The sequence below is a fragment of the Macrosteles quadrilineatus genome, unplaced genomic scaffold, assembly GCF_028750875.1.
Source record: "Macrosteles quadrilineatus isolate MER2022 unplaced genomic scaffold, UCM_ALF_1.0 Scaffold_8__2_contigs__length_117827958, whole genome shotgun sequence".
Taxonomy (NCBI): Eukaryota; Metazoa; Arthropoda; class Insecta; order Hemiptera; family Cicadellidae; genus Macrosteles; species Macrosteles quadrilineatus.
Genome location: NW_026542601.1, coordinates 35,985,428 through 36,002,715, shown reverse-complemented (window position 1 = coordinate 36,002,715; position 17,288 = coordinate 35,985,428). Strand labels below are relative to the sequence as shown.

The 17,288-nt window shown below is 36.6% G+C and overlaps 2 protein-coding genes across 2 annotated transcripts in view; one reads left to right on the top strand and one right to left on the bottom strand.

Annotated features, from left to right (window-relative positions):
* Window positions 1-12,202, top strand: part of LOC129001536 (sodium-independent sulfate anion transporter-like) — a 67,856-nt gene extending 55,654 nt beyond the window's left edge. The window contains exons 6-16 of the mRNA XM_054428862.1: window positions 2,350-2,545; window positions 5,191-5,276; window positions 5,903-6,037; window positions 6,564-6,741; window positions 7,595-7,759; window positions 8,195-8,356; window positions 9,146-9,286; window positions 9,986-10,131; window positions 10,409-10,582; window positions 11,205-11,358; window positions 12,044-12,202. Coding sequence (XP_054284837.1) covers window positions 2,350-2,545; window positions 5,191-5,276; window positions 5,903-6,037; window positions 6,564-6,741; window positions 7,595-7,759; window positions 8,195-8,356; window positions 9,146-9,286; window positions 9,986-10,131; window positions 10,409-10,582; window positions 11,205-11,358; window positions 12,044-12,081 — 1,575 coding nt within the window. The 3' untranslated portion in view covers window positions 12,082-12,202. The remainder of the gene's footprint in view (window positions 1-2,349; window positions 2,546-5,190; window positions 5,277-5,902; window positions 6,038-6,563; window positions 6,742-7,594; window positions 7,760-8,194; window positions 8,357-9,145; window positions 9,287-9,985; window positions 10,132-10,408; window positions 10,583-11,204; window positions 11,359-12,043) is intronic.
* Window positions 12,203-13,250: 1,048 nt separating this feature from the next.
* LOC129000319 (protein mono-ADP-ribosyltransferase PARP16-like) lies at window positions 13,251-16,150 on the bottom strand. The gene is made up of 3 exons (XM_054427281.1): window positions 15,987-16,150; window positions 15,809-15,931; window positions 13,251-15,011 (listed from the first exon to the last, which is right to left on the bottom strand). The coding sequence occupies exons 1-3, from the start codon at window positions 16,148-16,150 to the stop codon at window positions 14,849-14,851; spliced, it is 450 nt and encodes a 149-aa protein (XP_054283256.1). The 3' UTR covers window positions 13,251-14,848.
* Window positions 16,151-17,288: the final 1,138 nt, after the last annotated feature.

Here is a 17,288-nt window from a genome sequence, read left to right as displayed (position 1 = left end):
TATGTCACATGCTCGTTCATTTTCAAGATGAGCTCGTTCGCATGGCTCAATCACGTCCTGGTTGAAGTTCGTTCGCTACGCTCACTCACCTTTAGGTTGGAGCTCGTTCGCTGCGCTCACTTGCCTTCAGGTTAGCTCGTTCGCTACGCTAACTCGCCTCCAGGTTGAAGTTCGTTCGCTACGCTCACTCACCTTTTGGTTGCAAATTAGCTGTTCTCATAAATTAAAAATAAATATAGTGCTGCACCCTGTTGGTAAACCTATTAACTTTTTAATGCTATTGAACATCACAGAATCAAATTGTTTAGCTGCACCAGCTGTTAAGATTCTTTAATTCCATTTAAATATGAGTACTCATAAGGTTAACATGGGAAACTCCAGAGCCACTGGGGCGGAGCCCTATTAACGGATCTGCACCAAACTTCACACAAACCATCCTTGAATAATGCTTAATAATGCCTAAAAGTTTCATTACAATCTGTCGAGCGGTTTCGGAGTCCATAAAGGACAAACATACAAATATACAAACATACATTGGATTTTATATATATAGATGACTAACCATAAAACAAATCCTATACTCTTACGGGATATGAGCAATGTTTATTGTATATATGCATGCTTGTATGTATGCTTGCACAAAGATCTCGTAAACGGCTTCGACGATTTCTTTCAAATGTTGTAAATAATTGATTTCTACCATAAAAACGTGTTTACTGCAATCAAAACTGCCAACAAAAATATAATTAGGTAAAAACAATTAAATTTAAAGTAAAACATTTTGAACTTTGACCTTATGGTTTGCCAAGTAACCATGTTCGTTGAACAAAGTAACAAGGAAAAAGTAAACAAAAGTCTTGAAAACATGTGTTAATAACAAGCGATCCACGATATACTAGAATTGACTATTGGATACCGAAGTTGTATTAATAGTCAAAGATAATAGCAAACAACAAAATGCAGTACAAAGGAAAAAACATCAGTTGTTACTATTGAGCAAAGATTGCACTGAAGATCATTAGATATAGGAGTACAATGGAAATAAACTATATGCCAGCTCGGTCTCCAGTTACTTGTTACAAAATACCAAATCTTTATTCAACTGAAATTATTGTACAGAACCTCTCAACCACTCAACACACTAATTTAAACAATTACAGGATTCTTGTATTCACCATAAAACCTAATAGAAACAACTTATTACTGTATCTCCTTCGATTTTACAACTGGCGTGCAAAGTAACATGGTGAAAAATTAAAATCACACATTTCCTATTCTTATTTAAGCTTTGTAACTCCCTGATGGAATATCAGGGTAAAATTTCTAATTGTTTCTAATAAACCAATAACACGTAAGATGTGGGCTGGGTCTACCCCGCCCACTATACATTGTGACCCGGTTATTGACAAACACCCGGCACCCGGCGGGGGGCTGATAGGTGTTGTGGTTCCGGGTAACCAGGTCAAATGACAGTCATTGACTCTGGAAGGCCCAAGAGTGTGTACACACGTGCAGTTAGTATGGATACATAGTATAGTATACAGGTGATATACTTGTGTAAGAGTGAAAGAACCTATAGTAGCTTATGTATGGAGAACAAAGCTTCACAAAATAATGTACAAGGATTTTTTAGGACAGCAGTATTATTTGAATGGTGTATCTGCACTATGAAATCTCAATATTTTTTATGTTGCTGTTTTCAATAATAAAAATATTCATTTAAAGAAATAAAGAACCCACTCTGGCATAAGAAACATAACAAATCAAACTTTTGACTATGTGAAAAAATTTGAATATTTAAAAGTCAATTTCACACTTTCACTCATTTTTTAAATTTTTATATAAGCAATAAAGTTTCTAATTAAGTTACTGTATGACACTTTTCGCATGGCTTTTGGATACTCAAGTTCACATTACCTCCATATAGACCAGTATTACCTAGTAGTAATTTTTTACAAACAAATATTGTAGTTGAAAAATCTACTCTCATAATGTGTTACTTCTCCCTAAGTTTTTGTTACTGTGATAGTTCATTTTACATTAAATATGCTAAAGCTTACAATATAAGTCAAAATTCCATTTTATACCTTATTTTTTTCATACTTTCATGAATAATTTATATGACATGAAAATAGCTTAGGAGGTGTTTAAATCAGTAATATATACATCAGCACACTGTTGTTAGCTCGATTTAAGCATGTTCAGTTTATTCCATAAAATTGACTGTACAACTTAACAATGGGAATGAAATGTCTAGTTCCACCAATAGTCGAAACCTGTTCTCAAACTAAACATATAATTTACAAACTATTCTAGTAACTTGTATGTTGACAAACCTGTGTGTTGCAGTATGGCCTTTACTCGTCGTTCATGGCGTGTTTTGTCTACACGTTGTTCGGCAGTTGTAAAGACTCTCCTCTCGGACCGACGGCAATCATGGCGATCCTGACGAGAGAAAACCTCCACAACACCGGCCCGCAGGGTGCAATACTGCTGTGCTTCCTGACAGGCTGTGTACAGCTTGTTATGGGCGTACTGCAACTGGGTATGTAGTGGCTTAAAACTAAATAATTATGATAAGGGTGATTTAGTTATAGAGTTTACAATTTAAAATTTAAATATTACATGTTGCAGTAAACTACTAGGTATATTTTTGTTTTGACTCAATTGTTGAGAACTGACATTAACCCTGAAAAAGGACATTTGTCAAATTATCACCATGTATGGTTCTTCAGACTTTAGCCATTGACTATTGGATACTGAAGTAGATATCCCATCTATATGGAACAGCTGTTGCCAATTTTTTATTAAAAAAGAACATAGTTATGTGAGCCAGTCACAGAATGTGCTGGGGTCTAAAATTCAATTTTCTACCTTGTTTTTATCGTCACTGACCAAGTTGATGGGTCATAACAGTTGCTATAGCTCACCATAGTTCATTTCATTAGTTTGACTTTGTTAAAAAAATCCATGTATTTCACAGAAATTATCAATCATTTAGATCAGCGCAATCTATCAGTGGCTCACATCAACTACAATTATTTTGATTAAAAAACTGGTGACAACTTTAACATGGGAATTGAAAGTCCAGCTGTATTAATAGTCAAAGCTTCAGTACTTTTGAAATTTTCCATTTTCTTTCTTGTTAAACTGTTGTGGAGTTAGAAAACATTGTCCTTTGTGTTTGAGAGGGGTCTGGGAAGCTTTAGCTTTGCACCAGCAACTGCGGGTTTCTTGACATATAGCCACATCTTGTTGAAACCACAAGCCGTTCAAACTGTTATTAGCACACTACTCTTCCAATTGCTAAAGAAAATATTAGCTTATGATCTCCCGACAACGTTCTCCTAACCGTTACTGCATTGCCAAAATGTTAAAGTAAGGTCCATTGTGTCAAATAATCCTATTTTTTTTTTAATAAAAGGTTTTATTAATTCAAACAGTTATTTTCTTTAATTGAATAGCGCCCCATAGCAACAAATGTCCACAAAAATGTCCAATCAGCTGTTTTTTCTTGCATAGACTCCGAGTGTTATCAACATAAACAAAAAATTGTACCCTCGAATTGACCCCCATTTAAAAGCTTATACAGTTTATTGTAAATCAGTGTTTTTATAGCCCCTGAGCTGCTGGAATAATGTAAAACTAGACTTGTGTAATTATTCTGTCATTACATTATAATGTTAGTCACATTTTTATAAGTTTCAATGTTAGAACATCATTGTTAACAGCCGCAGTTACTCATGAAGTTCTTTAGCCTGTGATGTTGTCAGATAGTTAAACACAATAGGCGAGGTTCAGCTTATCAATTGATTGTATTGTTAATGAGGGAATCGAACGTTAAACGCAAGTTGAATCGTAGTTTCTTGTTATAGTTATAATATATTCGGTATTATTGTCTTTGAAGCTTTAATATTTATCTTGTATTTTACTAAAGTAGCCATTGTTCTACCTTTTTTTGCAAGGCATTATTATTTTTTATTACCGGTGAGTGATAAATATCAAGTAAATGTTGACCAAAACTGATTTATCAAGATAGGAATGAAGCAAGGCTTTAATCAATCTTGTGTTAAATCCTTGTTCTGTTTGACCAATATAAACATTGGAAAAGTCCAATGTCTTGATAACAGGGACGATTGACATTTATATTATGATTAAACCAACTTATCAACCAGTTAAATATATTTAAATAAATTAAATATATTTAAAAATATAATTTAAATTATTTAAATAAATTCCTTCAAGTCTATAGCAAATACTTATGATCCATACTAACATTTTATAGGCGCTCTCAGATACTCCCATTGTAAATAAAGACTTTTCTTCTCCTCATTTCAAGGCCAATGCCTGGCAGATTTCATAAACAATAATAAAGCAATCAGCAGAGTCAAGAGTAAAGGTTCATTACCTTGGCCTTGGGCAGGCAGTGAGCGAACTGAGACAAAGAAGCGATGGTTATCAAGTCTTAAATCAGAGTTTGGCCATTGAATGGCTGCATCTTGTGATCTTTGATTGTTTCTTCCTCATCATCATTTATCATGTTCAAGGTCTTGGACGGTTCTTGAGGTGTCCATTTTGTAAATGGAATTTTAACGTTAGAGCATAATCGGTAAATGTGGGGGTGTAAAGAGGATTTAGCAACGCCGTATATTTGTTGGATATATAAAAATATTTGTTTTGTATGCTCAATTGAAAAATTAGATGAACAATTTTCATTAACTGTTAATTATTTTACACTTAATAGTTGGATACAGCTATTGTTGATAGATAACTATTAAACAAATTTGAAACTCAAAACCACTTGATCACATAAAACTGTGTATACCTGCCTGGAACAACCTCTTAATAAATCGTCAAGAGTACACTTAATCACAGAGAAAAAAGGCAAAGAGGGAACTCGCTTATGGGGCAACCGTATGCTTTCAGCTCTGTTATGATTTTTGTGACGAACAAGTAAGAGCCTGAGCGGCGAGCACAGAGTAAAAATCACTTAGGGGCTTCCTCCTCCATGAGCATTGAAGTACATAAGGGCAATTGGGGACTTTTCCCTGGACACCATTACTAGTGCTAGACACCACTTAGGTTTAGCATTGAACATTTCCTCTGTACCTTTCTTCTCAGTGGTTTAACAATATAGTAGGTACAGTATCCATTAGTCGATGGCAGTGCTAAATCAAGTTATGATTTCAGGGTTCCTAATCGACTTTATCTCTGGACCAGTATCTGTGGGCTTCACTTCCGCAGCTGCCATCATTATTGCGACCACAATGCTCAAGGTAGGTGTTCCACAGGGCTCTATGTTGGGTCTTTACTTTTACCATTAACTTTGAATAATGAAGTATTTATTTACTCCATCTGAAAAATAAAACTGTAAGATTGGATTAAATACAAGAGTATTCTGACAATATAAAAGAGCAAATTGCATATTGTATCTTTTCTTGTTGCCTTAGTACACTTTATGGGAGGTACAATATTAAAGTATAGTCCATTCACAAAATTTAGGCGGTTTGAGAGAAAGTTTTTTCTGGGTTCCCCACCTCTTTTCCTGTAATACATACTATGTTACATCTGATGGATGATTTGAGCTTATTAACAGCTGCCTATTTGTTGTTTCAAAGGTTGGGCAAAGTGGAGGTTGGATTTACTTTCCCTACAACCGCCTAAATTTTGTGAACATAGAGTATAAGTTTTAAGTTAAAACTGGCTACATGAAATAATATACTCCCTTATACATTTATAATTTGTTGTTGATCAGCCAAATACAATTTTTTGTAGGAATATATCTACAATCCAATCGGTTCAGCGTGTGTCAAAAGCTAAGTCATCTGTTCACCTTGGATATTATTGTTCAAATTGGTGAAAAAACTAGTTTCCTCCTACTTTACCAATGTTCCATGTGCAGGACCTATTGGGACTTCAGTTTACCGCCAACAAGTTCGTAGAGACACTGGAGGGGGTGGTCACACACCTTGGTCACGCAAGGCTAGGTGACGCAGTTCTGGGAGTCACGTGCATGGCTGTGCTGTTGTTTCTCAGGGTAAGTAACTAAAGAGACTGTGTAGCCGCCAAATTGTTGTAGTTAACATTCTTTTACACATTTCTTTGTAGCTCAATCTGGAAACACAATAGTTTTTACACAATATGACAAAAGTTCCCTAGTGGATTATGAATTCACGTATCAGTATCTTATAACTACAAAATTTGACTCTAGCTCAAGAATTTGACTGTACCTACAAGACATAAGGACTAGTTAGTATTTCCTTTATTAAGCTATGATACTTAGAGTTGGTTTAGTAAATGGGCCCAGGCCCAAGGGTGCAAGAGGATTGAGGTTTTTGGGGGCGCAAGGAAGAGGAAAATTCCCCCACAAGGAAGGGATAGTCAAAACAAATAATGCATAACCTACCATTAATGATTATTTGTAAAAATTTTTCAGTCACAGCTTTTGTTTGATTGTATGACTGAATAAAACAATCTTTACTGGGTGATCATTACCACTAAAAAAATAGGTGGAGTTGTCCAAAAACTTACAGAATGAAAATTGTGAGACTTGTTGTGTCTAGAAAATCAAAGACCTTCCAGTTGGTCCGGCTGATGTCAACAAACGAACACCTTCACAGAGGTTCCTCGCTCAGACGCTCTGGCTCGTCTCAACTGCGAGGAACATCTTGGTGGTTCTTGTCTGCGGAGTACTCTCATACGTCTTTGAAACTCACAACCTCAATCCATTTATCCTTTCAGGTATGAACTGCAATGTAATGTAATACATACAATGAAATGTTCAATAAAATTTTGATGGTGTGTTTGACTTTAAAACTTTTCAATTATGTTTGTCATTGCATAATATTGGTAGTTATAAAACTTCCTGAAATTAAATCTTGCATTTAGGTAACGGTAACGTACAACAAAGAATGAATCGTACAATTTCCTACATTCAATCAGATGTGCTTGAAAAGTCAATACAATTCAATACAAAGTCAATACCTACAATCTACAGAGAAATAGCAATATTTGCTTCCTAAAGCAAATATTGTACCGGGTGTGTTTACAGGCTTCTTGCTGGATTTTTTACAGCTTGTAAACTAGCCATGGACTTGGGTTGTGTACTTGCTCAGTAGCTACAACTATTAAAAACATCTAAGGAAAAGTAGACTCTGCCGATGACTTTACTTGCTACTCACCTTTTTGAGTGAACAATTGAACTATACAAGTGTACTCACCGTTGTTTGTGAATGAACAACAAGTAGGATTATAGTCCGTTCACAAAATTTAGGCGATTTAAGGGGTAGATTTCCTTGGTTCCCCCATCACTTTTGTTAACTTAATGTATATATCAGCTGTCGGCTGTTGTAACAGAGGTAGGGATAGGTGGAGGGGGTGAAATCGCTTCCTCTCAAACCGCCTGAATTTTATGATGGGAGCATAGTCTTGATGATGTCACAGGAGTTGATTAATAGTGAGAGTTGTATGCTGTACTCTCCGACAAGCCAGGTTTTTTATTCGTCTGCTAAAAGCAGACACAGCCCACCATAGAGAAACTCATCAACAATTATACTTTAATCGATTTAATTTACAATAACATCTTTTTCTATAGCTCATGTGAAGGGAGGTTTGCCGATGTTTGAGCCGCCACCATTTACGATCACGTCACAGAACGTTACATACAACTTCCTCGACTTGACGTCACAATTCAGCTCTGCAATCATTGTGCTGCCCTTGTTGTCCATATTGGAAGACATCTCACTTGCCAAAGTGTTCTGTAAGTATTAAAAATTCATTATATGTTTAGAGTTTCATCTTTTGTAGTTTTTTTTTTCAAGTTTTTTAACTTATTGATGGTTTGAGACTGGACTCAGCGGTCCCTGATCATGGGCTTTAAAGAAATGATCCTGGTAATGATAGCTGATCTTAGTCAGTAACAAAGCTACACAGATCATCTCACATTCTACACTCATCCTTCCATCATATTTGGCTTAAAATATGTAACTAGGTGGTGTCCATTGTGTATCCATTCCTTCTTCCATAATATAAAACATTAATTTTAGAATCTTTAGTTCCTTGAACGGACTACAAGTCTGTGCTTGGTGATATAACTGCTATCTACAGAAATTTAAAATTGTCATCATACAAGGTTTTAATATCTAATAGATTTAGTAGGCTTAACAAGTTAGTTTACATAATTATCTGTCAACAGCGGCAGGAAAGAGTATAGACGCCACACAGGAGATGTTGGCGCTAGGTATGTGCAACTTGGTGTCATCCTTTGTAGGCTCAATGCCCGTGTCAGGCGCCCTGTCTCGAGGAGCTGTCAACAATGCTAGCGGTGTGAGGACTACGTTTGGCGGAATATACACAGGTTAGTAAATAATTGTGATCAAATTGGAGATATAATTTTCAAGGCATAAAAGAAACAAAATTTTGTTGACACTAGCGCCCAGTGTCACGAACATAAATTAGACGTAAAAAACCAGAGCTTCAAATTTTACAATGGGATGAGAAGTCACTTGCGTTGGTTATGACTAAACTCAATGCTTACATAAGCACATTTTCTATTACAAAAAACCTGACAAAAATGGCTGAAATCTGTTGATGACGTGTGCTGCCTGGGAGTCAAGTTCGGAACAAGTCTTGGGCTTTTGGTTGACCAGCGCTTTTGCTGCAGTAGACCATGAAGTCTGGTCAATGGTCAAGCGGTCTAATGTGTCATAAATCTTTATTGGTCGTTAAATTAGAAAGTTATAATAGACCTCGTCAACAATGAATGGACTCTAGAGCAAAAGGGCCTTTAGATTACCTAATAGTTCATTTACAGCCATCATTAAATATCATTAAATCTGTCTCTCCGGCCAGAAGAACGAGGGTTCAAATTCTACTTGGTCAGGTTTGGTGTGAAAATCATAAGGAGTGGATCAGTTTGTGGGAGAGCTGGGTTGGGTAGTGGAGAGGTCAATGTATAATAAAAGGTGAACATTTTAGGTAAAAGTTAACAAGATGAGTGATTTCTTCATCCCACCTCAAGTCAGGCATAGTGTCTGTGTGTCTACAAACAATTTTTAAGCTAATAAATTGAATTTGAATGTTTATGAAGAGGAAAACATGATAATAACAGGCATAATTAGATCACTACATAATGACTGCGTTTCAGGTATCTTGGTACTGCTGTCCCTGTATTTCTTCACCCCGTATTTCCACTACATCCCCAAAGCCTCCCTGGCTGCTGTAATCATCGCAGCTGTCGTCTTCATGGTGGAGTTCCATGTAATCAAACCCATTTGGAGGACTAACAGTGAGTAAAACTATAAATATTTAATCTAGAAACATTTCTATAGAACTCTAAAACTCAAGTCTATATTTGTTTACAATGTAATCTTCATTTTTGCAATAGTTGCTCACATGAAAATGTGCGGATCTAATCAGTGTTAAGAAATGAATTAACTTATACATAATGCGAAAAGCAAGTAAATTTTAATTACATGCTAAAATTATGATTAACAATGAAACAACAAATTGAACTATAATTTTAACATGTCAAAAAATGAAACAAGTTGATGGGATCAATGGGCAAGTATCACTATTAGTTCTTTTATAGAGAAAACACGCTTATGGAACGACCGTGCCCTTTCAGCTCTGGTATGTTGTGTTGGAAATATACTTGTGACAAGCAAGGAAGAGCCCAAGTGGCGATCACTGTGAGGAAATTCCTATTGCATAGGGCACAGGATCTTCCTACACTGTGAGCGTTGTAGTAGCCTACACGAAGGCGAGGGGGATGGTGATGAACTTTGCCTTAGACACCAGCGACTAGTGCTAGACACCACTTAAGTGTACCATTGAATGTTTCCTCTGTACCTTATTTCTCGGTGGTTCTTCGGAACCTGGTGTGTAATTATTTCATACAAAATTCCATTGTTTTTAAGGAGTAGATTTGTAAATAATCTATCTAGTAGCTGTAAATCTTGTTAGCTCATATACTGGTTTGTTTCAGAAATGGACTTGATCCCAGCAGCCGCAACATTCTTAAGTTGTCTACTCATCAGGTTAGAGCTGGGGATTGTCATTGGGATTTCCATCAATGTAATCTTCCTTCTGTACGCATCCGCTAGACCTTCAGTTAACGTGGAGAGGCTTAAGGTAAAGAAAATCTCAGTTCTGTAAAGACACCTCAGACAATTTATTACTACAGTTCAATTATTTAAAAATCAAAATAGAAATATCAGGGAAATTTCCAGGATATTTAGGGTTTTAAAGTGTAGTAGACACACTGCATTGATAAAACCAAAGTTTGAGGTTATCTCAAGTACTGGCCTTGAATTTTAATATGCTCAACAAGGCTTCGGTTGACTTTTGAGTCCGCTCCTCATACAATATGTTTGTTATAACAAGGTTTGCCGGTATGTTTCTTCTCTAGACTGACTGGGGATGTGAATACCTGATGATTACGCCAGACCGCAGTCTCGTCTTTCCTTCAGTCGAGTACGTCCGCAGCACTGTGCGCAAGATAGGAGTCAAGCAAGGCTCAAGCAGTATTCCCGTGGTCATAGACAGTCGACATGTACAGGGTGTTGACTTCACTGCAGCCAGGGTGAGTAAACCTAACCTCACTGTACCTACTGTATAAGAAAGCCCAATGTTGTGTCTACTTTTGTATCACAAAACACATAGCTGGGCTCCTGAGTGGTTATAGTGTTTGCCTGGTAATCAGAAGATGATTTCTTCAATCCCAATAAAAGTCATTACCTTTTTGATGTTTCAAAACTGAACCTGGCTGTCCTTAAAGGGGTTTTAATAAATGGTCCTGGCTGGAGAACTAACGGATCTTTTTCAGTAACAAAGCTACCATCCCATTCATGTAAAATTCATTCCTCATTAATTTCAGCTAAAAATACACGAGAAATAAAAAAAGTCCCTTAGCAAAATAATTACTACTATTAGAGGATAGGCGTACCTAATGAACACAATGGTGTCCTTTGAGGATTTGTTTGTTTCTTATTTGGACTACTATGCAGTTCTCCAGTTCTCTGTGTGGGTTTTCTTTTGTAACTATGCATCTTTGGCTGGGTTGGTGTACAAATCTTTAAGGTACTCTCTCACCAGAGGCCGGATCAAATTGTAGGTCCCAAAACATGGTGACAATTTTTTTCTTCACTAATTATGATGGAAAGTGTTTAGGATTATTTTCATTTGTTTCATGTTGTGTTTTTCAGGGGGTGAAGTCTCTGATAGATGACTTTGTCTACCGCAACCAGCCTCTATTGTTCTACAACCTCAAGCCCAGCGTAGTTGAAGTTTTTCAGGTGATGCAACCCGTCAGGTTCCTACACTGCAGTACTGAACAACAGCTGCACTCGCTGCTCAGAGGTTGGTAGCACTGGTATAACCTCAAACTTGCTTTGTCTTTTAACCATTAGTGTAACCCCAGAGAAGTAAGGTACGGAGGAACTGCAGTATTGAACAACAGTTGCACCCGCTGCTCAGAGGTTGGTACCACTGATATAACCTCAAACTTGTGTAACCACAGAGAAGGAAGGTACAGAGGAAACTTTCTTTTGGATGACCTTGCGCTCGTCGTCTGTTGTGTGTGCGCATATGTAAGTGCTAGGGCAATGTACTTGTGACAAGCAAGGAAGAGCCTGAGCGGCAAGCACAAGACTTAGGGTCTTGTCTTAGGATCTTCCTCCGTGACTGTTGTAGTAATCTGAGGGTGGAAGGAGTGTGAGGGGGTTTGAACAGTGTTGGAATCTGATTTAGGAGTGTATAAAAATCAACATTCTTGGGAAATTAGAAGTTCATAGGGCAGCATAGCTATTTGATGTAGGTAGTATTGTATTTTATAAAACAGTACTTACTCGTATTTGGGTGTTTGTCTATTAAAATTGGGACTTTTGGCTTTTTAAGGTGTGGAAAATTTGAAAAAATGGGCATAATTAAATAAAATTAATGAATAACCCCTGTGGCTCAAAGGTATAAAAAGGACAACTTATAAACTGTAGTATACAAAGATATCAGTTTTTCCCATATAATCAACTATCAAAATTTGTTTCAGAACATTGTACAAAGACCCCACAGCTGCCTTCTAAGTAGTTTTCTACGAGATGCTGCTGTCAAAAGACTCATAATTTTAACGAACATTGTGATTTAGTGTAAATTAGCATAACTATTAGTGTGAACAGTATTTATTAGTAAATTAAATATTGTGTGTTTTACTACAAAGTGTTTTAATAATCCCTGTATATTGTCTGTGGAACCATTGGCTTAAAGAAACTGAATAAACATTGAGTCTGTATGGCTGTTTCTTGAACTATAATGAACTGAGTTTGATTCAACAATACCATGGAAATGAGATGTCCACTTAGTGTAGTGGAACCTTGATAACGAGTCAACCTTGATAAGTGATAACAAGTCTTATTTAATAAACCCCGTGATAGTCTTGTTATTGAGGTTCTACTGCATTAGGATTTCTATAGTGAAAGGGTTAACCTAATTTAGGGAATGCATAAATTGGTGATTTACAATTCCTAGTACTTGGAGAAAACGATTAAAGCTGGCCTAAAAAAACTACATTTAATTCAAAATGGACAGTTGTATATACATGCAATTATAGTATGTAGTCGGTTGTGTTGATTGTTAGAGGTGTTGAGGTTAGAGGTATTTGCATCACTGGCACAGTAACAATGGGGCCTATCCTTGACCATTGAGCTTTAAATAAGTAATCCTAGCTAAAACAAAACTGCTAATCATAGTCAGGAGCAAAACTAGACTACAACACAAGTTAATTAACTTAATTTTATTTTCACCCGGCATTGATATTCAGGTTTTGTGCTTGCCTCAATGTGCTTTGCTGTCTTAGTAAGCGGTTGAATTAGTTTTGAAAAAGTTGGGTTATGATTTCAGAAATTACTGCTATTCTTAAATCTACACTAAACAAATCTTATTTGTCAACATGGAAATAGGATTTCAAAAGAACTCAAAGTTGTATTTTCATTACAATTATTACGTAAAAAACAAGCTCTGTGACAAATTATGTAGGCGTAAATACCACCACTAGGTATGTTAGTTATGTGTTCATTAGATGGCTGAAGGATATTAAAATCAAAATTTGTACTTTAGTTAGGACATTTATATGTTCATATAGTGAATCATAAAGATGTTATTTCTACCAAAAACCCAAGCATACAATCCTACATCTTATTCAAGTAATTTTAAAAGGAGAGAGGTAAAATGATTCTGAATTGAAAATAATAGTTTTAAATTTCATTATATTTACAACAAAACTAAACAATAATCAATCATTATTTTACTGCCTGTATGAGGCACCAAATGTCTTTCATACTAGTAAACTATACAGTATATTTCAATAATCCCTTAATACATCTAATGCTATTATTTACTAAACAATAATCTACTGATAAAAGATAATAATTATTCACGTAATAATATATAAATGTATCTTAGTTATTCAAACTTCCATCTACATGTTTTTTTTCACTTATTTGCTTTTTGAGATCACGTCTTTGGTTTCACTATTAACTTTTACAAATATATATTTAATGGTAGTGTGAAATCTGTCTAGTTTTAATGTTTGTCAAGGCCACATCACATTTGATCATGTTGATGTTGGCGAAATGATTCTCTCTCGTGTTATAGTAAATTTGAAGTGAGCAATAAACTATTTTGTTGTAGTACTGGAGTACAAGCAGTAGCTTATAAATGTAATATTCTACTTAGTTATAATTGAAAAAAAAGAAACAAATTCTAAAAATAGTAAAGTAGGCTATCAACACAATAAGTTAACCAGGCATAAACATTGTATTTGATACATGAGAATTAAAAAGTATAGCCTATATAAAGCTATTTTTGGAAAAGTAATATAGTTCAGCTAAATTACCTGAGAAAATTATCGAGACCAGGGGTGAACACAAAACATAACACTGATATTTCGTCCTGAGATAGGACTTCTCCAGAGTACGTTGAAGAGAAAACTCAATATTAGGAAATTGGTTTCCCTTTAAAATAAAAATGTATAAATGAGTATGTTTTACATTTTACTTTACTTTCATTTTGTTACTTTAGCATTAAAGTAGTTAGTAATGCACATTAATGTAAGATTATCACTGGGACACAAAAAATATGTAAAAAATTATAAAATATTGTAAATGTTATAAAAATAATTTACACACACTTGTATTTTTATTATATACCCAACATGTAAAAAATATATAAACCATAGACAAAAGATTATGTCTCTGACAAAGAATTTGATATTAAGTTTTAATGATCCCAACTGCAAAGCATAATTCTGCAGTAAAAAGTTGAGTTTGGGCAATGGCTCTAGGCAAAGATTGTGGTTTTTTTTAATGAAGAATAGGTAGTTTTATTTTTGGGTCACGGTTTCTATTGATCACATTAATTGAAACAGTTTGTCTAAGATCATTACTGGCCTGTTTTTAGCATGACAGTAAAGTAGATACCCTGTTAAACCTTAACTTAGACAGTCTTTACCAAACCAGGTGGAACAGATAGGATCCCGATTTTGGATGATAAAAGTAGCTAGCAATATGATCTATTGCGATCTATTATGATCACCTCATATTGAGCCAATCAACATAGATGTATCAGTAAACATTATGCTCAGCTTTGCGAAAAGTTAATATTTGATATTTTAATTTTTATTCCTAGCATCTTGATTGGTATATCGATTTCTATCTTTCCAAAACTCAATAAAGCGATAAGGAACATAAACATAAAAAAAATAGTGTAATACAAATAACAAAGAATTTCAACTAAAACTACTATCACAAATATTGGATATACAAGTAAATTTGGAATGGATATAAAGCGACGCTTATGATTATCGAATACCGATTGTTCGACAAATGTCTTGCCATAGTCTTAGAAAGGTGGGACTCCTAGAAAGTCCGACGGCCACAAGTACGACAGCGTACGTAGCCAACGAGGCGGCCATCTTGTGTCGGCCCAGCCATGACAGCAAGCCAGAGTTTCTTTGGGTTAATCTGCAAAAAAATATGATTGGTTGGTAAAACGGTGTGTTTACGCTAAACCATAGAAGTAATCCTAAGTTTTGCATAACATTTATTTTGCATTTATTTTATTTTATTCATTAAATAAAACCTTACTGAAAAAATATTTTCTTGGACACAAGTTGAAAAGTTCACATATTGCATTGACTATGTCTTTTATTGTAACATAACTATAAACATATTTACTGCTAAATTAAAGAAAGTGATGCTGGAATAAACCTAGGGGTTTTGAGTGGCTGATGAGTCTTGGACAGAAGGCTGCAGAGTCTAGACTTAGTTTACTTTAAATTTATTTTTCACTACCAAACACTGTTCTAATAGACTTACACATATCGATAACAAAACTGTGTCTGCGAAGATTGTGCAATTTAAAACTCACGATTTCAGCATGATTGCGAGAGACAAAGTTGATGACAATGGAACCTTGGAAGAAGTTCACGATTTTGATGTGGTCACTACAATTTTACCATGACTGCAGATGACATTCACGATTTCACATTGACCGCTGAACATTTTATTTTGCTATGATCTTGTAAGACAATGAAGATATTTCATGATTGTGGGGCGCGACCATATAAAATGTTCATAAACTTGACTAACAACACACAAATAATCTCCAACAAAGTACCTTTGGCTGGGGAAAGAGTTGGAACGTTCTGTGTTAGGCTCCAAGTACAGCTTGTGAGGAACCTCCTCAGCTAGGCTATCCTGTGCTCTAGACTGTGACTTGTTCTCTTCACTACCTGAACAATTCATCTCTAACAACCTACCTTTGGCTGGGGGAGGAGTTGGACTTTTCTGTGTACACCAGCAAGTACCTCACTTGTATTAGGTCACTGTTAGGCACCACGTACAGCTTGTGAGGAACCTCCTCAGCTAGGCTATCCTGCGCTCTAGACTGTGACTTGTTCTATACACTACCTGAACAATTCATCTCTAACAACCTACCTTTGGCTGGGGGAGGAGTTGGACTTTTCTGTGTACACCAGCAAGTACCTCACTTGTATTAGGTCACTGTTAGGCACCACGTACAGCTTGTGAGGAACCTCCTCAGCTAGGCTATCCTGCGCTCTAGACTGTGACTTGTTCTCTTCACTACCTGAACAATTCATCTCTAACAACCTACCTTTGGCTGGGGGAGGAGTTGGACTTTTCTGTGTACACCAGCAAGTACCTCACTTGTATTAGGTCACTGTTAGGCTCCAAGTACAGCTTGTGAGGAACCTCCTCAGCTAGGCTATCCTGTGCTCTAGACTGTGACTTGTTCTCTTCACTACCTGAACAATTCATCTCTAACAACCTACCTTTGGCTGGGGGAGGAGTTGGACTTTTCTGTGTACACCAGCAAGTACCTCACTTGTATTAGGTCACTGTTAGGCACCACGTACAGCTTGTGAGGAACCTCCTCAGCTAGGCTATCCTGCGCTCTAGACTGTGACTTGTTCTCTTCACTACCTGAACAATTCATCTCTAACAACCTACCTTTGGCTGGGGGAGGAGTTGGACTTTTCTGTGTACACCAGCAAGTACCTCACTTGTATTAGGTCACTGTTAGGCACCACGTACAGCTTGTGAGGAACCTCCTCAGCTAGGCTATCCTGCGCTCTAGACTGTGACTTGTTCTCTTCACTACCTGAACAATTCATCTCTAACAACCTACCTTTGGCTGGGGGAGGAGTTGGACTTTTCTGTGTACACCAGCAAGTACCTCACTTGTATTAGGTCACTGTTAGGCACCACGTACAGCTTGTGAGGAACCTCCCCAGCTAGGCTATCCTGTGCTCTAGACTGTGACTTGTTCTCTTCACTACCTGAACAATTCATCTCTAACAACCTACCTTTGGCTGGGGGAGGAGTTGGACTTTTCTGTGTACACCAGCAAGTACCTCACTTGTATTAGGTCACTGTTAGGCACCACGTACAGCTTGTGAGGAACCTCCCCAGCTAGGCTATCCTGCGCTCTAGCCCGTGACTTGTTCTCTTCACTAGCTAAACAATTCATCTCTAACAACCTACCTTTGGCTGGGGGAGGAGTTGGACTTTTCTGTGTACACCAGCAAGTACCTCACTTGTATTAGGTCACTGTTAGGCACCAAGTACAGCTCCTCAGCTAGGCTATCCTGTGCTCTAGACTGTGACTTGTTCTCTTCACTACCTGAACAATTCATCTCTAACAACCTACCTTTGGCTGGGGGAGGAGTTGGACTTTTCTGTGTACACCAGCAAGTACCTCACTTGTATTAGGTCACT

Bases quoted from the DNA above. Each gene is read 5' to 3' on its own strand.
- LOC129000319 (XM_054427281.1), bottom strand. From the start codon at position 16,150: ATGAATTGTTCAGGTAGTGAAGAGAACAAGTCACAGTCTAGAGCGCAG. The intron at 15,932-15,986 runs GTAGGTTGTTAG...GTCACAGTCTAG, and splicing joins AACTCCTCCCCCAGCCAAAG to AGCGCAGGATAGCCTAGCTG. The intron at 15,012-15,808 runs GTAGGTTGTTAG...ATTTTTTTGCAG, and splicing joins AACTCCTCCCCCAGCCAAAG to ATTAACCCAAAGAAACTCTG.